The 22,849-nt window shown below is 44.6% G+C and overlaps 2 protein-coding genes across 3 annotated transcripts; one reads left to right on the plus strand and one right to left on the minus strand.

Annotated features, from left to right (window-relative positions):
• Positions 1-212: 212 nt before the first annotated feature.
• Positions 213-12,270, minus strand: METTL6 (methyltransferase 6, tRNA N3-cytidine). 2 transcript variants are annotated; one of them, XM_069088412.1, is made up of 6 exons: positions 12,142-12,270; positions 10,396-10,762; positions 9,676-9,810; positions 6,154-6,324; positions 5,261-5,402; positions 213-2,134 (listed from the first exon to the last, which is right to left on the minus strand). In XM_069088412.1, the coding sequence occupies exons 2-6, from the start codon at positions 10,666-10,668 to the stop codon at positions 1,986-1,988; spliced, it is 870 nt and encodes a 289-aa protein (XP_068944513.1). In that variant the 5' UTR covers positions 10,669-10,762; positions 12,142-12,270; the 3' UTR covers positions 213-1,985. The 2 variants fall into 2 exon arrangements, with proteins under 2 accessions (XP_068944513.1, XP_068944512.1); XM_069088411.1 differs by having other exon boundaries at positions 12,030-12,193.
• Positions 12,271-12,328: 58 nt separating this feature from the next.
• EAF1 (ELL associated factor 1) lies at positions 12,329-22,805 on the plus strand. Its single transcript, XM_069088414.1, has 6 exons — positions 12,329-12,622; positions 13,267-13,361; positions 15,048-15,184; positions 16,333-16,502; positions 18,208-18,441; positions 19,616-22,805. The coding sequence occupies exons 1-6, from the start codon at positions 12,520-12,522 to the stop codon at positions 19,660-19,662; spliced, it is 786 nt and encodes a 261-aa protein (XP_068944515.1). The 5' UTR covers positions 12,329-12,519; the 3' UTR covers positions 19,663-22,805.
• Positions 22,806-22,849: the final 44 nt, after the last annotated feature.

The following is a 22,849-nucleotide window of genomic DNA, read 5'->3' on the forward strand; positions in this document are numbered from 1 at the left end:
AGAGCTTTGTTATTGGATTATCTCAGTGTCCTGGACTTCCAAAAGGGCCCTGATGGCCCCTGGGTATTCAGTCTGTGAGAGCAACTGTCCATCTGTCATCTTGCCTTGTGACTATGCCTTACAAAAATTGTCAAAATAAGCACTGGTTAAAAAGTAGCTGGGCCCTAAAACCACCACAGCAGAATGAAAATAATGAAAATCAGGCAGTGGAGTGAAAAGAGAGTTAATGCATTCTGCTTTTATTCTGTTCCCTTTTAGACTTTTCTTGAGGCATCTGTGTTTGTGGCCAAACACTGTATTTGCTGGAGGCAGATACATCTGTTCCTAGCCCAAGGATGTGGGGAGCAATGAAGAGAACACACTTTCGTACTTACCAGCAAAAGAACAAATGACAAGGACAAGATTCAGAAAACACCCACAATTCCCCATGCTAAAACATACACTTTAAGGGTTTTTCCCTCAAATGTGTTCCTTCTTCTTCCTCCCATTCCCATAAGAGTTCACAGAAGATTCTGAAATACATTTATTAGAAATCTCCCTTATTTTCAACAAAAATATAAAAAAAAAACCTCTACTTTTCTCTTTTTTTAAAAAAAAGCAATTGGGGTTAAGTAATTTGCTCAAGGTTACACGGCCAGGTGTTTCTGGGTGGGTGCTAAGTGTCTGAGCCCGGATTCGATCCCCAGGTCATCCCGACACTGGGGCCGGTGCTCTTACTCGCTGAGCCACCTGGCTGCCCCTCTACTTTTCTCTTGACTTGTTTTACACTAATGCCCAGAAGTAACCATTTTGGGGACATCCTAGTGCCCGAGGACAGAGAGGACTTGGGATCCTGAAGCTTACTGTGAAGAACAGAACAGTGGCTATTCAAACAGACGCTGACGCCCTGCATGCTCTTTAATAATCGCTGTCCTTTGTGCACAGCCTTCCTCTGAGGTCCCTTCTGGAGGGACATCCCACCATCTGCTAGGGAGGTCCGCATGTGTGGTAAAATTAGATGTAATGGGAGCCCTTTCCACTTGTCTCTTCTAATAGTCCATCCTGGGAAATCGAGTCACCAAAGATGAGTATACACACTTAGCAGAGGTACCACACAAGACAATACCCAAATCCTGTCATTTTGGGTAAGTGCCCTCAGAGGCTTTGGGCCAAGCCCTCCTGTATCTCCCTCACCATGTGCATGCCTTCTGACCATATTTTCTGAAGCAAAATTAGGGTATGTGGCTTCCTCTCTCCCTGAACTTGTGAAGTGCTCCATAGCCTCCAGGCCAGCTGTTGGCACACACACCTTGTGGTACTGAGTTCCTGAGGGTCAAACACCCCGATGGGCCAATGGACTGAAATCATGTGATTCTTTCCATCCTTGATGTCAACTCATGAGAAAAGATGTGGAGAGTGACACAGGTGAGCAAAAAGCCATAATGTTGTGACTTCACTTTCCTAAGTCTCAAACTGCCGCCCATCAGGTGTGCAGGGATCCCCTAGAGGATGTCTGAACAAGGAGGTGGCCCAGCTGCATGACAGACAAACCTCATGGGCAAAAGCCCTGAGGCAGGGGTCCCAAACCTCTGTCTGTGTCTCAGGCCTTTTGGGAGTCTGGTGAAACCTAAACACCTGTTTTCTGAATCATGTTTTTAAATGCCTAAAACACATAGGATTACAAAGATCAATTGTACTGAAACACAGTTATTGAAATATTGAAAAAAGTTCACAGACACAGGGTAAGAAGTCTGACACAGAAGAAGGCCTCCGGTGTGCAGCAGGGCCCCTCTGTAAAGGATCTGAGGAGGACACAGACAAGAACAGTGAAGAATGAGAAGGTGTCGATGCTCTGTGCTCTGCACTGATCTCCATTTGTGAGACAATGGATCCCCCGAAGAAGCGAATTCCTCAACTGTGACAAAAACATTCATTTTAACCGTGTGTCCCTGCCCCAAACTGTTTATTCTGTGAAGAGCTGAGACTTGTGATCACAGTAGTGAGAATCATGGAGTCCTTGGAGGTTTCCGAAATTTGCTCTGAAGAAAAACTCTCGGCACACACAGGCCTTCTTTCTTGTTCACGGTTTCTCGAAGCACATACTCACTGACCACTTCTTCATATCCTGTTGCCCTGAAAAGCTGAGCCAGGAATACTGGAAGAGAGAAAGGTGAATGGCACCAATAATCTCTGCCTGGGGAGCTTTTCTATCACCTCACCAGGTCAAGGTGGCCCTGAAGCTAAGGCCATGTTTTCGTTTTAAACAAGTGACTAGTTTCCTTTGACATTTTAGGGCAGGCTTTACTTTAATAGAAAAGGAAGATAACATGGTCCCATCTCCTATAAGGTCATTGCTTTTGCACACACATGGAAAATTTTAATTCCCAAGAAATGACTTTCATAGGCTTGTAAGCCAGAAGGGACCTCAGAGATCATAGTTCAACTCCTTTGATGGGGCACAGTGAAATGACTTTTCCAAGGTAACATGGGTTATAAGAAGCAGAGTAAAAAATGACAGAAAAATTTCCTGACTCCAAGTTCTCAGTTTCCATGACCCCACATGTTCATTCATCCAAAGACTCCTCTTCCACACCACACATTTCTAGTTTAAAGTGGGATAGCTCCAACCTGCCCCACGTAAGCCACCTTCTACATGTCCAGGGTAGGTATCCTGTTTAATTCAATCCATGATCATCTGAGGAATATCTACGTCTGTTAATGATTCCTTCAAAAGAACCAGTAAACTCGAGTTTATTAAGCACCTATCAGATGCCAGGCAGGCACCGTGTTGAACAATGTACAATGTCCCCATTTAACTAAAAAGACATTTCCCTCCCTTTCTCCCTGCCACACTTTTCTACAAGTTGCCTATTTGCATTTCCCCTTGACAGCATCCTCCTAAGTGCCTTTACATCCATCTGGCTCCCCTCTCAGCCATTCTACGGAAGTTGATCTCTTAAAGGTCATGGATGACCCGCCGACTCTCAAATCCAGCCCCCTTTTCTCCCGTCTTGCTCTCCCTAACCTTGGCTGTATATGTCCCTGTTGAACGCCCCCTCTGTGACAGCATCTGTGGCCACACAGATTCTCTCCTTCCCTCACTTATTATTCGGCCTTCTCCATTCTTCCTCCTCTATCCACAGTCATGGCATCTACGTGGATGCCTTCCAAATTCCATCCCACCTTCTTTCTAGTCCTTCATCTCTATGGTCTTGTAGACATTTCTGGTAGGTGGCTTGGTTTCACCTCCAAAAACCAAGCTCACTCTCTTTTCCCTTAAAGTCAGCTTCTCACTGGCATCGTCATTTTTCCAGGTCTTAAGGCTCGTAACTTTGGATTCTCTCCCTCATCCTCCCAACTTTCATTAATTTGACAAATATTAATTTAGACCTTTCTATACACAGACACATATGGAGGAGAGACAAGTGCAGTCTAGACTGGAGAACCCTCCATCTCGAGGCTCTTCTAAGGGGGGTCTTGAGGCTTTCAGACTCCTAGTGGTTGTCCCACCTAACGAGTCGCTGCCCGAGGGAAAGGCAAGGATCCCCTCGTGTGTTTGACGCCTTAATGTCCCCAGAGCCTGACCCCTTGATGAGCCAGTCCCACTACTCTCTGTCCTCCTGCCCTATGGCCCATCGTGCCCTGCCAAACCTCAGCCTTGAATCAGTCACCACCTGCCACCCTCACTCCTTTTTACGTGCTGCTGGAGAGATAGGATAGCGCCATCTGGGTCCATTCCATGTTTATGTGATGGCAGCTCACCTGGACTTTCACTGCCTCAAGGCAATCCTCTTACACCTCCCTCACTTGGCTCTCCCTGCAGCCCCCTCCAAGGCCTTGCCTCATGCTTCATTAAAACAGCGGAGGCCACTTGCTGAGAGCTTCTTCTCCTCCCTCCTCCTCCACCACATCTCACACAAAGGTGGCTCTTCCCATTGACCAGGCAGACCCCTTGACATTCATGAGTGACCCTGCTCCATTCCTTCTTCTCCAGCAGACTGCCCCATCTGTCACCCCCATTCTCTCCCTAATCACTATCTGCTCCTAGGCTGCTTCCCCACTGCCTACAAACATGCACATGTTTCTTCCATCTCCCAAAAACCCTCCCCTGACCCACTCTGGGGTCATTCATCCCTTTTCTTTACAGCCCATTCTATCTAATCCATCATTCAGGGCTGCTGACTTCTCCTTAGACACCTCTCCTGGCCATCCCTTGTTCTCCATTCTTGCTGCTGACCTAGTCTACCACTCAGTCATATAACCAAGCATTTATTAAGCACCTACTGTGTGCTAGGCCCTAGCAATACAAAGACAACAGCAAGCACGTTCTCATCCTGGTCCTCATCTGGCTCTTATTACACCTGAATGATTTCAAGATGCTGAGCGTGGCTCCACCTCAAATCCTTTCCTTCCAACCTGCCATCAATACCGTCTCCAAGCTTCTTGGGGCTCCCTTTCTTCTGTGCTCTTGTAGCATTTTAGTCTCTCCCATGGAAGTTACTACCTTACATTCTTGTCTTATGTTGCTCTCTGAGTTCTTTATACACATGTACATAAAGACATACGTGTGTGTGTGTGTGTGTGTGTGTGTAGATGTAGAGACAGACAAATCTCTTTATATCGATATAGCCTGGCTTTTGCTTCTCCACCAACATTACTGAGTCTTTGAGATAAGTGACCTTGTTATAAAGATCTGTCTCTCCCCCACACACCCAGCACAGTGCTAGGCCCAACAGATGGCATTATATAAATACTTGTGGTGATTGCCTTTGTTTTTTTTCAGGCCTACATACAAAGCAGTCAAGAACTACGGATTTTTCCTGCTTATATAATGTCTGGCTTTTGTTTTTTTGTTTCTTTATGTTTCTACATAGTTCTATGACCATGCAAAACACTACGGAGCCAAAGGGCACCCTTATGAGGGCAAGGGATACAATTTCAGGCACTGGATCAATGAGCCATAAATTTGTTGAGGTCCATTCCAAACACTTATTCCTCATGGCCCTCTCCTGCCTTCAAAGTCCAGAGCTCAGTTAGACATGGAAATGTTCTGTCTCATGCTTTGTTTTGAAACGTGAAAATCTGACCGGCAAACCATCGCTCTGTACTGATCATGTCATGATCTGTCTAAATACCAGAACAGAAAGGTGAAAAGGGGTTGTACAAACCTCTCACACATAAACTGTGCCAGCCACAACATCAGAATTAATCATAATTCAATGAACAACTGAAAATTGACAAAAAGCATTTTAAAGGGGAATAGCCCTTTCATTTCTCTTACCATCAGTAAAGAAATAGGCCCTGGTCCCATCTTGTCTAACATAAAAGTTTTCTCCCAGCTTGTTGCCAGATTTAAACCGAAGCATCGCGTAATCATTATGTCCATAGTCTCGAAACAAGACACATTTACCTGGCTTTAATACCTATGAACACAAACATATATTGCCCATCATTCTCATGTATTAAGTAAAAAGCTCAATAAAAATTGCATGTCAGCTGAAATCTCCTTAGTTCAGACACCACTAATTCAAGTTTGTTCAAGTTCTAGGCTCAGCTAAACTGGATTATCGATGGAATGTGTGGCACAGCAATCAAATGACTGGAAAGAAGGAGACGGCTGCCTCAGCTGTGTAAGCGGGTGAGCCTGGAACATACATTTCCTGCAAGCATCTATGACATGACAAATCACATGCTGAAAAAGTCCTGTAACAAAACCTCCTCTGCATAGCTTTCTAAAAAGAAAGATCACCTCTTTCTTTCAAAGGCCGTGTTCCTCCAACAGTCACTGTAGAGTCCAATTCATCTATAGTTGGCCTGAAGCCAACCAGCTTCATCTCCCATGGACCAAAAGGCACGGGTCACACAACCTTTTAAATTCAGGCAATTTGTTACTCTGTGTCCACATAGGAAATAGTTTAATTCTTCTTCAAAGTTTATCTTTCAGCACAATGAAGTAATTAAGTATCTGAATCAATTTTTACAACAATTTTTCTGTTTATAAAAACTGATTTGACCCATATCATCTCCTGAGCAAAGTCAAAGACAAAAGTTTCTGGTCTCTGACACATACATAGTACAAGGGACCAAAGGAAAAAGTGGTCCCTAAGGACTTTGCAGGGAGATTGATTTCAAAGCTACCCTCCTTCTCCCCTCCCCAATCAGGCTCTCATCTACCTTGTAAACATTTTGTAAGACCAGGTGCATCTTGTCGGGGTGAACAGCAGAAAGCACAAATATCAAGGTGACAACATCAACAGAGGCTGCTGGGACATGTTCCAGGAGATCATCTTGGGTGAGATCACAATGGAATGCCTTGCACCGCTCAGTGTCATACAGAGGGTTTTGCTATTCAGCAAGGAAAAGGAGGAAAACATGACAAACGGGTTTCATAATTAAATCAGGCCAACAGTGAAACAATTCAAATCTGACATTTATTGTGTCTACTATTATGTAGGGCACCATATTTGATGCTGGGGGTACAAAGTTAAAAATAATATTGTCCTTGCCTTTATTCTTCCGCTAAGGGTATGAGCTGAATTAACCCAACAGCATTAATTAATTCCATGAAAAAATGCATCAGGTGAAGGCCTTTTAACACAAGGCAGTGACTTCGGTAATAACAGGTATAAATCAGGTGATTTGCCAAACGCTATTAGCTGTTTCATTATATTATGGATGACACTAGTCATTTCATAACATTGCAACACTGTTTTGTGAAATCCTAAGTTTGGTCACAACATATGTAACTGATACTATGGGGAATAAACCTCAGAGCAATGTTACACAGGATATGCCCGTGCTACAGAATATAGAGAAAAGATTACTTGTAGTTGATGAAACAGAGAAGGCGGCAGTCTCCCACAAAGTAGCTAGTTCTCGAATGCTGCTAGAAACCACAGGCTCTCATTCCTGCCCAGGGGTTTTATTTACAGTAGAAATTCCTAACATTTAAGAATTGTTACAAGTAACAGGATTTAATTGCTACATGTTGCATTTTACTTTGAGCCCAACAGAGTTTCAAAAATGTGCATTTCATAAGCCTATAGCAGCAGATAAACTCCTTAAGGTTAGGAAACACTGACTTCTTCTCTGTAACCCTAGACTGCCTAGCACACAGTGCGTACCTATGCTTGGTGACTGAATGATATGGGGCCCAAGAGATGGTAAAAACTGATTATCTCTTCTCAACTCTTGGTTATTTAAGGGCTGACTTTCCATTTGGAAAACTAGATAAGCAGAGTGGGATGAGCAAGCAACCAAGGGCCTCCTCCCTCCTGACATGGGTCTTCTGCTCCTGGGGAGCCTCATTCTCAGGAATCCAAAGACTGCCCATAGCAGTGCTTCCCCAACACCCCTGCCTGCTCCCAAGGAGTCTGAAAGTGGAAGGACACAGAGGAAAAAATCTTTTACCCTAAGGAATTTGACTTGAGGCCTATTAATGGGCAAGGAAGATCTTAAATTCCATTAACATTACACTCACCAAAGCCCCAAATGGCAAATGAATCAAGGGAGAAGGCTCAAACTCGGTAGGTGGTCATGGTGTTTGCTGGGGCCCAGAACTAGGTCACGTTTCCTTCCCTTTCTTCCACCCCCATGGCTACCTTGGTGTTTGGACTCATGTGGCCCTTAGCCTCTTAGCACATATTTTAATGTATCTTGCTCTTAAGAGACTACATAGAGAAGTGCATGGAAAGCTGGCTTCAGTCGGGAAGACCTGGGTTAAAGTCTTGCCTCCAGCTTCTACTGGCCCCAGATGACATGGGGCAATTCCCTTGGCTTTTGGGGCTTGGCGCAGGCAAGCTGGAGTGGCCTGTACTTCAGGTCTAGTATATTATATACATACATACAAACACACACACATATGAAGGTATGTATTTGTGTAGATGCACCCACATATGTATGTTCTAACATCATAAAATATAATTTTTTTGTCAGGACAACTTACAACTTTGTGGAGATATATTTTTGGTTCACGTTTATGACAAGCATTTTCTCCTCTAAAGTTGATTCAGAGTATTTCAACTCTGAGGTTGAAATATACACATAAACACAAATAATTACAAATATACCCCACACATAATTATATGTTAAAAATATGTACATAGTTTTTATCTTAAAGAAAAACTTTTTTTAGAAAATTTCTTCAGGCAGGATAAATAGAATAATCCCTATAAATTTGGTGAACATAAATGCACTTTACACATCACTCACTTGCTGGCTAGGAAAGACCTGTCATTTCTACATTTTGCTCCTATACAGTGATAATACCTTTCTTACATATACTTCTTACAGTCCAAAAACGTTCTTCTGGCAAAAAGAGGGTTTTAAAAAAAAATGAACAGCAGAGTTTCCAGAACTCCAGGCTCTGGGAAGGCCTCAGGGTGAAGCTTCCTCTCTCAGATAGTTCTCTGAATGCTCATGGTCCAGCCCCTGCCATCCTTTCATTCTCTTTGAAGAATCTGGGATTGGTGACCAATTGCAGAGGATCTTTTCTAAGAGTAGGGGGTCTTCCAATGTGTTGGAATCCCATGAAACTCAAGCATCCCTTTCCAAGGTAGCCCAGGACTGTGTGTCTCACACTCTGACAGTATGGCTGTAACTCTAGGACTGGGCAGAATCCTGAACTCATAAAATATTTGGACTCAGATTTCCAGAAACCTATTTTATTGATTCTCACATCTTTTAATTCATTCAACACTGACCAAGATAGAGTGAAAGTCCTCTGCTGGGATGTAAGATGAGACTTACAAGATGAAAACTAACAGAAAAAAGGAAAAGACCTGAGCTAAGAAAAATCAGCTAAGGGGAGAAGCTTGGGGCAGCCAGGTGGCACAGTGGATAGTGTAGGCCTGGAGTCAGGAAGACTCAACTTTGTGAGTTTAAACCTGGCCTCAGGCACTTCCTAGCTGTGTGACCCTGGGCAAGTCACTTACATTTGTTTGCCTCAGTTCCTCAGGGACAAAATGAGCTGGAGAAGGAAATGGCAAACCACTCCAGCATTGGAAAAGGTCTGAGGGATGATGCCAGCTAGCCCTAGGACAAAGACTTTGATGCTGTGGGACCTGGTACCACCCAGGCTAGAAAAAAAGAAGCTGAAGGAAGTGGGATGTTTAGCTGAGGAAAGTGAAGACTCCCCTGGGGACTCTAGAGCTGCCCACAAATGTCTAAAACCCGACACATGGCTTTGTCATGCAGGATTGGCCCTTGGGTACAGATAGAAATTACAGGAAGGCAGATTTCAATGCAACATGAAGAAAAGTGTTTCACAATCAGTGCTGACCTCAAACAGGTGAGGGTCACTGAGAGTCTTCACAATTCACTTGAAGATGTCCTCAGCAAGCTTTGTGCTTTGGGGAGGAGTAAGGTAAAAATGACTTGGAAAATCTCTTCTATCTGCCACTCTATGCTTCCAATTCGGGATCGAGTCATCATGGGTCACAAGACTGACAAAGTGAGTACAGGAACCTGCCACCTTCAAGGTTACCAAAAGGGGTCACTACCTAAAAGCTGCTGGTCAGAGAACTTAATTTTGCAGTCTCAGTATATCCACACAACCAATTTATTTTCTCTTTCACAATTAGCACCAATTGGTAACATTCAATTGTGCCAAATCAAACTTGTATGTAAATGAGCAGTTTTCATCTGCTGAGAGACCTGTTTCTTAAAGAAGTATCCTCACATGCTGGTTATACCAACCTTAACATACTCCACAGCTCGGGGTGAGAAGTCACAGGCATAAGCAAAGATATTTAGATCTTCTTGTAGAAGTGGGAATAAACAGTTTCCAACCCCACAGCCAGCTTCAAGGAGAGTCAGCTTCTGATCATCAAACTGGGGAGGGGAGAAAAAGATCGGATGTTGTATTTGCACAATCAGCAAATTCTCACCTGTTCCAAATCCAGGTCTTACTGTTGAACAGAAAGCATGTGATAATTCTATATTCTATTTCTGTGGTCTTAATTTGTGTTGGATTGAGTTTCACTAGAAGCTGTGAGTAACTGGTTTGTTGGCCAGCTGTATTTTCCAGGTCACAAGCACCAAATGAGCTTGATAAGATGCCCAGAGCTTAGGACAACCTTGAAACAAGTTCAGGAGAGCAGAAAAGACACTCTCAAGCAGAAGGCTAAGCATTTAATGAATCTCCAAAACCTGAGACCCATTCATTGGTATTTACTCAACACCCACAAGGTGTTAACATTCATTAAGTGCTTACTAGGCACTAAGTGCTGGTACTTCTGGGCTAGAGCTGGCCTCAGATGTCAGGAGGACCAGGGTTAAGGCCCATTTCTGACACTCCACCTCTTGTAACCTGGGTGCATAACCATAAGTTACAGAGAAGATGCTGATTGGCATTGCATCCTCCCCAGGAGTTCCCTCCACCCATTCTGGCCTTATCTTTCCTGTAAGAGGGCTTACCTCCCTACATGCCCTCAGTTCCTCAAACTCTCTGGTGGTCCAGTGTCTGTCTTTGAAGAAATTGGTACTATTCCTCTTGTAAAACAGGTCCCAGTTCTTCTGGGCTTCCTTTTCCAGTTTGGCCTGTTTAAAGGTAGATATGACAACACCATCTCTGTCTTGAGGCCTGGTCTCTTGTTCTTTCTCCCGAAGTGGCTCCTCTTCCAGGGTGGACATCACCACCTGTAGCCCTGTTAAAGAGTCCTCATCCTTGTAATTCCCAGACAAATCCATCTTCCTGCAGCCCTTGAGGATAGGTTTTTTCAGCTGTGTTTCCCCATATTCATTTTCAGGCAGCCAATTCCCATAACTCGAGCAGGATCAGGAGCTAAAAAAAGAATGAAAATGACAATACAATCAAGCGAATATTTTAAGGTGAATAAGGCAAAATGAGATGGTATTTGTAAAGCTGTATTTGTATGAGGGACAAATCAAGTGGGGAAATCCCACTTAGCAGAAATCCAGGTCTTACTGCTGAATGAAAGCATGTGCTATTTCTTTTCTTTCTTTTTTTTTGGAGAGGGGGAGGGCAGGGCAATTGGGGTTAAGTGACTTGCCCAAGGTCAAACAGCTAGTAAGTGTTAATAAGTATCTGAAGCTGAAAGTGAACTCAGATCTGTCCAGGGAGGGTCACTGCTCCACCTAGCCTGCCCCCCCCACCCCCCATGTGCTATTTCTGTAATCTTAATTTACCTTAGATTAGAAGCTACATAGTAACTGGTTTATTATCTGCTTCTAGTTTTACATGTCACAAGTACACAGTGCCTGCACATAGCAGGCACGATATAAATGCTTATTCAAATGAGATAACTAAAGCACTTAGCACGCTGTGCCTGGCACACATCAGGTGCTACATAAACAGAAGCAGTTATTATTGTTACTATATTTTCTCCCCTTCCGCAGAGGATGGTTTCACACTCACAGAATTCCTGAAAAAGCAAACATTTATTTGGTGCCCATTTTGTGCCAGGCTCTTGTCTATGTAATTTTCTTTACATCCACTGAGTTGGAAGGGAAGGAAATAACTGCAAATGTTGGTGGAGGGGAGTGTAACCCCCACCCCCCAGGCCCTCTCTCCACTTCCACCGCCCTCTGCACTCCGAGCCCCAGGTCCCCTCTCCTCGCCCACCCCTCTCTCCGCTCCGCGCCCCAGGCCGGCACAGCCCCGGTCTCAGGACCAAGCAGCCAGGACTGCAGGACAATGCTGGCGGAGCCGGGGTCCGGCTCCGGGGCGGAGGGGCCGCCCTGCCCCTTCCTGACTCGCTGGGGGCCGGGGCCGGGGGATGCAGGGGCTGCCGGCCCCCTCGTTTGACAGATGAGGAAACTGAGGCCCAAGGAGGTTGGGTGGGGCTGGCCCAAGGGGACACTGCTAGGAAGACTCAGAGGCCGCATTTGAACCCGGTTCCTTTGACTCCATCCAGGGTCAGGGGTTCTTTCCACTCAGGTCTTGGAACGCAATTTTTACAAACTGGGAAACTGAGGCGGAGGGGGGAAGAGTGAGCTTTTAAGTGGAGGGGCCAGGACGAGGACTCTGCGTCTCGCGGGCCTCGGTTTCTCATCTGTGGAATGGGCACAACCTTTCTAACTGGCCTTACCTATCTCTCTGGCTAGTGGCGAGAAGGGCGCTTTAAAGCCTGGAGCGGCCGAGTCGGCCTGGGCCCTGCAGAGAACGGGCGTTCCCCTCCCCCAGAGCCGAGCAGCACGTACCCTCTCGGGCGCGCCCCGCTTTAGCTCTCGGGGCGGACCGGAAGTGCGCTCAGCCATAGGCCTCGACCGGAACGCTTTCTCTGTAGCACTTTCCGCCCCCACTTCCTGTAGGGCGCCGACGTCAGAAGCTCCCTCCCCATTCCCCATTGACCACGCCCCCGCGCGGCGGAAGGGTAGGAGGAGATTCCGGCCGCAGTTGGGGGTCGCACCCGCCCCCCTTCAGCCTCAGAGCGGAGCGGTGTCTCCGCAGCACGGTTCCCCCCGGCCTCTGCCGGAAGCGCCGGCCGGCCCTCAGGGCGGGGGCGGAGCTGAGGAAGCCGGCGCTGGGGTCGGACCGGGCGGTGACTGGGGGCCGCTTCCCCCGGCGGGGAAAGGGCCATGAACGGCACCGCGAACCCGCTGCTGGACCGCGAGGAGCACGGCCTGAAGCTCGGCGAGAGCTTCGAGAAGAGGCCCAAGTCCTCCTTCCACACCATCCGCTGTGAGTGACCGGGCGCGGGACCCCCGCCCCCGCCGTTCCTCCTAGACTCCGCTGAGGCTCCAGGCCCCCCCCCCGGGGCATCGCGTGGCCGTGGAGGGCCGCGGGGGGGGGGCGCGGGGGGTTGGCTTTTCATCCTGTTTTTCCGGACCGTGGCGGGCTTGGCGGGGAGGGGCGGGCGCGTCCCTCGTCCAGGCCCGGCGGCTGGAAACGAGCTGACGGCGCAGTCTGATTCACGAAGCCGCCCCGCTGACCCAGTTAAGACTTGTTTCTGTCGGGGAAGCAGACGCGTGGCTGCCCGCGCCGAGCCCGCGGCCCGGGTGGACCGCAGCCTGCCCGGAGGGGAGGGCCGAGCGAGCAGCTGTTGGGGGGGGGGGGGGCCAGCGCGCCTCGGGCCCGGCCCCGCCCACACCGGTGTCCGAGGTCTGGGGATGGAGACCGCGGCCCTTCGGTCGGGTCCGGGGAGACGCCGCTGCGGGACCCCCGAGGCTTCGCAGCCCGGGCCGCGGCGCTTTCACCGCTCCTGGGCAGGACTGGCCCTCGTGGAAGTCTGATCGTTGTCTCACCTCGAAAAGCATCGTTTTGAGCCCTTAGGTATAAATATCCAGGAACTCTGGATGTGCGTGACCTCGCCTCTTGTCTTCTAGATGATTTTAAGCCAGCGTCCATAGACACTTCATGTGAAGGAGAACTCCAGGTTGGCAAGGGAGACGAAGTCACAATCACACTGCCGCACATCCCTGTAAGTTGAGTGTGTGCAGTCTTTTTAACAACTTCAGGATTGCTCTGATGTACCTTATTTGTGTTAGGAGATTTACAGTTTCTCTGTCATTAGGTTTTTTTTTGATGATGATGATGATACGCAGCACCGTATAGGAAAAGTAGTTTTTAAGTGACTTTCTCAGAGATATTTGATTAAAATCAGAGACTGCTATATTAGCTGATAAACTAAGGGTCAGCAATGTATAGGAAAAGTAGTTTTTATGTGACTTTCTCAGAGATGTTTGATTAAAATAAGACACTACTGTATTAGCTGCCGAGTGATGAGCACTCCTTCACCAGCACATGGCTTCCCTGAGACTTGGGCTCCAGCTGCAGGAAGCAGGCTAGATTGACAGGAATGTGCATTCCAGGCCCAAGGGGCCTGCAGTGAGTTACTTAGCCTGTGCCGTGCATGGGTCCAGAATTAAAAGTTATTGGGAAAGATCTCAGGCCTAAGACCAGAGTCTGGGCACCTGGGATTGAAGCAGGAGGTCGAAGTATGCCAAGCCCAGCATCGTTAGTGAGAACAGACAGGATGAGATCAGAGTCTGAGTCAGAAGATCCTCACACGATGCCCCAAGCAGAATTGGTCCAGAGAGGTTTGAGCCCAAGATTACTGAGAAATGGGCACTTTAAGGTTCCTTGAGATGGAAGAGACTTGTTTTTGTCTCTAAATCTCCAAGCCCAGTCTGGGGCTCTGTTCTTTTTTGTCCTGAATGGTGATGCCATTGGTGGAATGGAATGATGCCATGGAACTGGGGGGGGGGGGGGGGGCAAAAATGATGGACCAGAGCTGGAATGATTTGACTCAGTAAGATGATGGGCATGAAGTGCTTTGGCAACCTCAGAGCATGTAACCGATGTCCGTTATTACCGTTTCTGATAATGAGACGATATATCAAAATTTATGGGATGCAGCCAAAGCAGTCCTTAGAGGAAGTTTTATGTCTCTAAATGTTTAAATGAATAAAATAGAGAAAGAGGAAATCAATGACTTGGGTATGCAACTAAGAAAGCTAAAAAAAGAAGAAATTAAAAATCCCCAACTAAATACTAAATTAGAAGTTCTGAAAATCAAAGGGGAGATTAGTAAAATTGAAATTCAGAAAACAGTTGAACTAATGAATAAACCTAAATGCTGGAGTTATGAAAAAAACAAACAATAAAATAGATAAATATTTGGTTAATTTAATTAAAAAGAATGCCAAATTACCAGTATAAAAAAATGAAAAGGTAAAATCACCACCGGTGAAGCAAAAAGTAAAATAATAATTAGGAGCGATTTTGCCCAGCTGTATGCCAATAAACCTGACGATCTAAGTGAAATGTATGAACATTTACAAAAATATAAATTGCCCAGATTAACAGAGGAGGAAATAAAATGCTTAAATTATTACTGTTTTTGTTTAGGGTCATTTAATCTGTTCAGGGATAATAAACACCATATTGCTGCTTGTGTTGATCCCTAGGGGGATCCAAAAGCTAAATCAGAAATCAGTCCATTTTGTTCTGGAACTACTTGTTCAAATTAGTTGGGAGATTTTTAAAAATGAGTTTTGGTTATTCGTGCTGTCTAACCATTTTAAAAGATAGTAACTTTTTTTTCCTAGTTAGCATGTTCCATGTGTGATTTAAGATTACTGTCTTGTACTTTTACTTTAAACAGGGATCAACACCTCCAATGACCGTGTTCAAAGGAAACAAAAGACCGTATCAGAAAGACTGTGTTCTCATCATTAATCATGACACTGGTGAATATGTATTGGAAAAACTCAGTAGCAGCATCCAGGTCAAGAAGACAAGGTAAATGCATGATGAAGCCATACCTGCACACGTTGCCAAGTGGCAGTCAACAGAGCCCCTTGAAGGCTCTCCTATGAGACCACAGGAGGGTGGGCCCTGGATCCCTGCTCTCATCAGTTCAAGGAGCTCCCAGCAGAAAGGCTGCTTTAGTAGATAATTCCTAGTGAGTTCCCTGAAGCCCACAGAGGTTAGTGACCTGTCCAGGGGCACACAACTAGAAAGTGCCAGGTCTTCTTGACTCTAGCACTCAATCCATGGCTGTGCTACTTTCTGTGAGGAGTACCGATGAAGAGACTGGAGTTCAGAGGGCCTAAGTTGAGACTGGCCCAGGGTCATATGGTGAGTAAGGTCAGAGAGGGGCCTCAGACCCAGGTTATCGCATTCCAGGCTCTGTGCTCTACTGGGAAAGATGCTTACCTTACCCTTGGTTACTTCATTTCAGTAGGCAGGTTCATTTACTCATGAATTTTTGAGGGTCATTTACTGCTTTAGGCATAGCTTTCTCTAAACAAAGTTTGAACTATCCAGGAAATAATTTTCTGAATTGTTATTTTGTTGACCTGTTTGAGAAAGGAAACCATCTTCATTTTCAGAAAGATGATTCATGCTTCATTGGTAATGTGGTTGTTCAAACAGGAAAATCTGAGACATAAGATTTTGACACATGAAATTCTAATGGAAGAAGAATATTGATTATCATAGAGATTATTTCTCTAGGGTGAAAGCACAAACTCCAAGCATGATGTATTCCAGATGACTATATCGTGAGAATAAAACTTCACTGATTTTTTTTTTGAATAGTTAACACCACTTCACCTGAAATGAGAAATTTTATGAACACATTATTTAAAATGCATAATTTAGGGGTGGCTAGGTGGCACAGTGCATAGAACACTGGCCCTGGAGTCAGGAGGACCTGAGTTCAAATCCCGCCTCAGTCACTTAACACTTACTAGCTGTGTGACCTTAAGCAAGTCACTTAACCCCAATTACCCTGCCTTCCCCCCTCCAAAAAGCACACACAAAAAAGCATAATTTAGTCTGTATATGTAAAGAACCAAGGAGCTTTAGATCATTGTAACAAAACCACCTTCCTGGTCTAAAGTGTATCATCTTAGTCCCATTAAATATTTCTGCCCATGTTTCAGAGCTGAGGGAAGCAGCAGAATCCAGGCAAGAATGGAACAGCCGCCAGCTGCTCGGCCCCCGCCACCTCCTGGACCTTTTAGAGCCCCAATGAAACCACCAATTGGACCAAAAACCTCTCCTGTGAAAGATAACCCTTCACCTGAGCCCCAGTTGGATGACATTAAGAGAGGTAAGTAATAGTTTGTGGAATCTTTCTCCTTAAGAAAGAGAGACGAGAACAGCAATAGCCACTATGGGGTTTTATGAGCATCTGTGAGTCTGTGCCTGGAATTTCCATCTAAGGATTCTGCCTCATATGAGATGCATACATGAGCTGTACATGTTCCTCTTGGGGGCTTCCCAGGATGCCTAGGAAGATTCTTTCTCCAATTAGTGGCTTGAAATCGGGGCCCGTCGGAAGCTCAGAATTTAAAGTAGTATATACCACAGACAAGAAACACAAGGCGAACTGTTAAAACTCTACTATCATTTGGGAAGCCTGAATCCCCTGCAGTTTTCTCTTTTGGGTAGGGTGGCCTTGGTAATAAAAGGCCATCATAAATGTGGATTGGTTGGTTAGCTCATGAATACAGTGCCCTTCTTGAGGAATGGGTGTGAGAGAGGGCAGGAGAATAGAGCACTCGTAAGCCCTGGTGAGTCAGACCCTCTCTTGTATGTACCCACCCATTAAAATGTAATCTCTTTGATGGCAGGGACTGTTTTACTTTTTGCCTTTCTAAAGAGGTGGTTGATTGATGCTAATTTTGGGTGTCTCTCCCCAATTCGTGATCCTCACATGCTTCCTCTGGAAAATGTGGGCTTTCAGTAGCTTCCAATTGGAGGGATATTTTGAGATTGAGCCATATTCCAAGTGTGTGAAATGCTTTAAATACTGCAGATACTAATGGGCCAGTGGCTAGGAGGGTACTTCTGGACAGCTTCCCTGTTAGCAAGGGCTCTACAAATCAGATAATGAATGTAAAAAGACCTGATCACAGTTCTCAGCTTCAGCTCCCAGCCTCCAGGATCCCTCTGTGACACTTTGCACTGCAGACATTAGGAGCATTTTTAGGTGCTCAATCTATTTTTCTGACTTACTGGGGTGTTAAGGACTCCTCCTATTTACTTGGATGAGAGTTTTAGGCCATGATGCCTACTTAATTCTGGTTATAGAAAGGAGTGTTGGAAATAAGTGAAAAGATGTACCATGTGTGCATGGGAGGGTGTGTTTTGTACGTAAATGTTAGCAGAGAGATCTCAGCAATGGATAATGTGTTTGCAAGAAGACTTCACATACATATTTGATTTTAAATCCTACAGACTAAAGAATCCTACAATTGCATTTTGGCCAAATCTGTTGGCAAGTGTGGTATATAAAATGGTAAAGCATCTTTCAGGAGATGTTCTTAGCAGTGGAGTTAATGGGGTCACATATCTAGAATTGGTAGTGACCTCAGAGGCCATCTGCATCTAGTTCAAACCCCTTAAGAGGTGGAAACTGAGTCCCAGGAAGTTTAAATGACTCACCTGCTGTGACCCAGGTGTAAGCATCAGAGACAGGATTTGAATGCAGGTCCTTAAGGACTCTAGAACCAGTGTGCCTGGCTGCCTCACTAGTCTGGCATTTTCTTCATGTAATAGGTGACATTTATTTCTCAGTTCCTTTTGTTGCTAGAACCTTAAAATGCTGTGAGAAGATTCATTCATGCCCATGAAAAGCAATATTGTATATTGGTGTCTTTTGAGACTAGTTACTTTTTTGGTCCACACTTTGAATTCTTTCTCCTTATTAATAAAGTCACTGTAGTTTGCAAAAATTTTAAATATTATGCTTTAAGCAAAGAATTTAGCTTGACCTGTCTCTCTCCTGACCCAAAACTGCCATTTTGTTCCAGAACTGAGAGCGGAGGTTGAAATCATTGAACAGATGAGTAGCAGCAGCGGGAGCAGCTCGTCGGACTCTGAGAGCTCCTCGGGCAGCGATGATGACAGCTCCAGCAGTGAAGGGGACGAGCCAGCCGCCCGGGCCTCCCCCTCGCAGCCTCCTCCCCAGCAGTTCAGTCACAGAAACCCTGTGGCCAATGGCACTAGCCGGCCCCCAGGAAACAACCAGCTGATGAACACCCTTCGTAAGTGGGGAGCATCTGGGGCTGCTGCTCCCTTGGGCTGTGATGTCTACGTGGCCCTAATTAATGTCCAAGCCCAAACCCAGTCCATTTTGTGATTGCATTTCACAGTGCTGACTCATCCTGAGGCTTAGGAATGTCGGGATGAGAAGGAATATTCCAATGTTTGCACAGCCAAGCTTAGGATCAGTCTGGCTAGACTTGGCCCTTTGGACTTTTCCCCATCTTGTCAACAAGGGCCCCAGTTGTACAGCTTGGTAGGTGCCGAGGCTTTCCACAAATGCCTCATTTCCTTCAGCTCATCTCAGAGGGTGCCTCTTCCTGGAGGCTGCCAGAGCCTGTCCTGGGTTTCTTGGGAGATGTCCCTGACAGTGTAGCTCTTCAGAGTGGGGACTGTGTCCTTCTTGTGTGCTGAGGTCACTGGCATATCCCCCAGCAGCTCGCCTGTGACACAGTTCTGACTTTGTATTGCCATAGGGGACTCTCCACACTGGCCAGTTTGGAGCAGCACCTGTTCTGGTCTTCTGAGACCCAGTCCGCAAGACCTGAATTCAGGTCTTCTAGTAGCCCTTTATTGGCCTATGGGGCTCTGGCCATTAGGAGTGGACACAGGGAGGTCAGGCATTCACGGTGTTTGGAAGCATTTTACTGCAAGCATTTAAAAAGAGGAGGAAGAGAAAGAATAGTCTGGGGGGAAGAAGGATGTTGGGTCTTTCTGTACCCCTAACCTGATTATGCTGCTTGTCTTTACTGATGAATGTCCTTCCCTGGTGTGTTTAAGCTGTAGAGGAATTGGAAACTCTGACAGTAACAGTGGAGAAACTAATTGAGTTAACTCTGCTCCTATTATATGAATTGGTAGTCCAACTGAGTTAACTCATCGAAAGCAAACACAAATTAAATGTAATGTCTCTGCCTGCCCAATACCAATCGCGATCCAGGGGTATAATTATAGGCTTTTTACAGTCTCGGCATTACTGAAGCCAAGCCCAACAGTATCAGTGTACTAAATTAATATAATTTGTGATGTGTCATAATACTAGCCAAAATGATGTATTTTAAAAAGTGTCCTTGTAAGGTTTAAAAGAGAATTCTTGGTGATGCTGAATGTGGTCAGCCAAAGAATTTTAAGGCAATAACTTAATTCTGTGATTTTGTTTTGATATGTTCTTTACAGGAAATGACTTACAATTGAGTGAGTCTGGCAGTGACAGTGATGACTAGCCTCGGTGCTTCCTGCATCTGTCTCTTTGGTAGGAGAACATGTGGACAGGAGCAGCAAGCTCAGCACCAAGGAGAGCGCTTGGGGATCAGTGAGCACTGAGGAGCTGTCACCGAGCCCAAGCAGGAGCACTCTTGTATATATTATGTGAATACAGTTTTAAAAGTTTTACCTAGGTCTGAAGAGTGAATAACTAGGAGGGCTGGTTTTTGTTAATGTTGTGGATGGGAAACCTGAACACTTGGGGGAAGGGGAATCTTGGTTGTTCAAAGGTTGAGTAATAGATATCCTTGGCAGTCACGCGTTCGGACATCTCGTCTTCATTGCCAAAGCAAATTATTTGGCTTTTGAGGGGAAAAGCAGCACCTCCCAAAGTGTGTTAAAGCCTCTTGTAATTATTGCCCGTGTAGAGATGAAGGCTGTAGCCTTCCTTGCCTAATTAGACCTGACCTTATGATAGGTCAGTGGAGGCAGACTTAGGCATAGACTTTCAGAAGTAGAGAGAACATTGTATATGATTCAGTCCAAGCTGAGAGGCTGAGAGAGGCAGATGCACACAACTAGTTAATAGCAGATGGGAGTAAAACCCAAGGCTCCAGCACTTTCTCTGTTGTACCATAATGCCTCCCATTATATTTAATCAAATATTTATTGAACACCTACTGTGTGCAGAGCTTGGGTATGTAGCAAAACCAATGATCTGTGTACATAGAGCAATCAGATACATACTGGAGCTTTGTACCTAGACTGTGAAAGTCACAACTACCATTTTACTATTACTTTGAATGTGGGTCAGCAAAAGTTGCCTCTGTACAGGACAGAAGAACCCCATGTGTAGGTGCAGTGACTGGATGAAATTGGAGGCTTGAGTACCGAGTTGATTAGGGAAAACCATGAGCCCATGTTCAGCTTTCATTGGACATAATTGATTCAGGGGATTTTAAAAGGAATGGGTTTTTAAAAAAGAAATAATAGGAATGACCCTGAATAGTAGGGGTTAGAGGAGAAAACTACTGAATGTATGGACTAGAAGTGAGTTTTAAAAAAATATTCCAGGAAGAGTTTGAAAGTTTCATGAGAGAGGACCATAACTCTCCTTGATTTGCCTGCCCCTCCCTACCCCGCTTTTATACAACTATGTTTAAATTACAGGTTGTATTTTTATATAGCTGCAAGACAAAATATGCCCTGTTTTGTACAGATCTTCTGTGCATAAAATACTGACAAAATGAAAATGTTGTTCTAGGACAGCAACCCTAAGTTAAGATTAAGTGTACATGCAGTAGGTCTCCATACAGTCTAAGTGAACAACCCTTTGCCTATAATTAGAATACGTATTTAAGAAAATTCTCTTGCTTATGTTTGCTGGGCATATAGGTTTTTTGTTTTTTGTTTTGTTTTTTGCTTTTTTTTTTGGAGGGGGAAAGCCAGGGGCAATTGGGGTTGACTTGCCCAAGGTCCCATGGCTAGTAAGTGTTAAGTGTCTGAGGCCGGATTTGAACTGAGGTCCTCCTGACTCCAGGGTTGGTGCTCTATTCACTGTACCACCTAGTTACCCCTGGGCATATAGATTTTAAATTCATTTCTGGCCTATTGCCTTCCTGACTTACTCCTTTTCACCCCCACTATGTCCCCTACCTGTCAGCTCTTAAACACCAATTCTGTAGTAGAAGGAGAATATGAATTGAGAATGGGATATAAGACACGTGGGGGGAGCTCAAAGGAATACAATTAAGTGGAGCCATAGGGGGCAGGAGGAGGGGGAGAAAAACTCTGATTTTCCCCTTGTAAACTGTCCAAAGAAAGCTGGGAGTTCAAGTAAGGGGGAAATAAACCTCATTGCCTTGTGACCTTTTAAGTACTTGTTGGTTCTTAACCCAAATCTCAGGCTTTTAGATTGAATTTAATGGAGTATAAGAATTTATTTATAATGAATTGATTATTTATTTATAATCTGTTGGTAGTGTTGACATTAGAGGTGGACAATTACCATTATCAGTTTATGTTGTTGCTGGAAATAAGGAATATTTAAATACTTCACTGCTATTATTAACTTGCCCAATTCTTTGAGCCAGATTTCAGTCATTTGAACTAAGGTTTTCCTGTGTAAGGTTTTAAATTTTAAATACAAATAAATGCTAAAGGAAACAGGCAGGGCCTTGGTTCTACATCTCCAAGTTAAGATGTTCATTTGCTAATCGTCAAAAAGGATTGTGTAAACGCATTCTTTGCACATAGCACTATGGTTATTCAGATGTAGTAGACTGGTAGGGGAAGTATGGAGGGCAGGACATTCCAAGAACAGGCATTCTTTGGGTGACAACTTGGGCATGGGAGCCATGGATGTTTTCAACATTTTGAAGCATCTTAGGGAATTTTCCAGATTTTCTTTTGTTATTTGTCTCCCATCCTCTTGTGTTTGTTTAGAGACTGGTGGTCATAGTGGATAGTCAGAAATCTCAGAGCCCTGCCTTTTGGAAATACTTGTTGGACAATGCTTAAATATTATATCTGAAATCACAGGAGGGTTTGGATACTAGCAAACTTGAGATTTTTAGCTAAAACCAAGACTACTTATTCTTTATTTGCTTTTTGTCTATAACAGTCTCATATTTTTCTCTGTGTGGTGTTTATATTTGCTTGTCTTTGGTGGTGGGAAAACATAAGACTCCAGAATCCCTTTTCCTGAAGATAACAGAATTCAGTAGGATATATGTGTGTTTATGTGTGTGTGTTTGTGATGTATTTATATGTTGTTTTGAAAGAAATATTCTCATGTGGATGTATATTAGGTTATAGTAAAAATGGAATTATTCCAATGTGGTGTGGTAGGTGACATTTTGGAAACTCAGGTGTAGGTTGAAGTAAAAGACCAGTAGAATAATAATCATCACTTGCCATTGCCATTTCCCCATCATCACTTTTGTTCTAAGTTCATTTTAACAAGTTAACTTAAAGTTGTCTGGCTCTGTGATTACAATTTTTAAAATCTTGTGCCTAGAGTTTATTTTCATAGCTGCTTTACTATAGGGTAGAAGTATGCATGTTTACATTTATGTAAAGTATTTGCAGTGTAAAGTTTTATAGTTTACTCTTTTAAAAAAATTACTATATTTAAATGAGAAATTAAAGTCAGCAATTCTTCTTTTGTTGTCTGTTTTGTTTTTCTTAAGGTAGAAATAATGAGAA

Source organism: Petaurus breviceps, unplaced genomic scaffold, assembly GCF_028583685.1.
Source record: "Petaurus breviceps papuanus isolate PSGF00001 unplaced genomic scaffold, PetGlider_PUasm1.0 185, whole genome shotgun sequence".
In the NCBI taxonomy this organism is placed as follows: domain Eukaryota; kingdom Metazoa; phylum Chordata; class Mammalia; order Diprotodontia; family Petauridae; genus Petaurus; species Petaurus breviceps.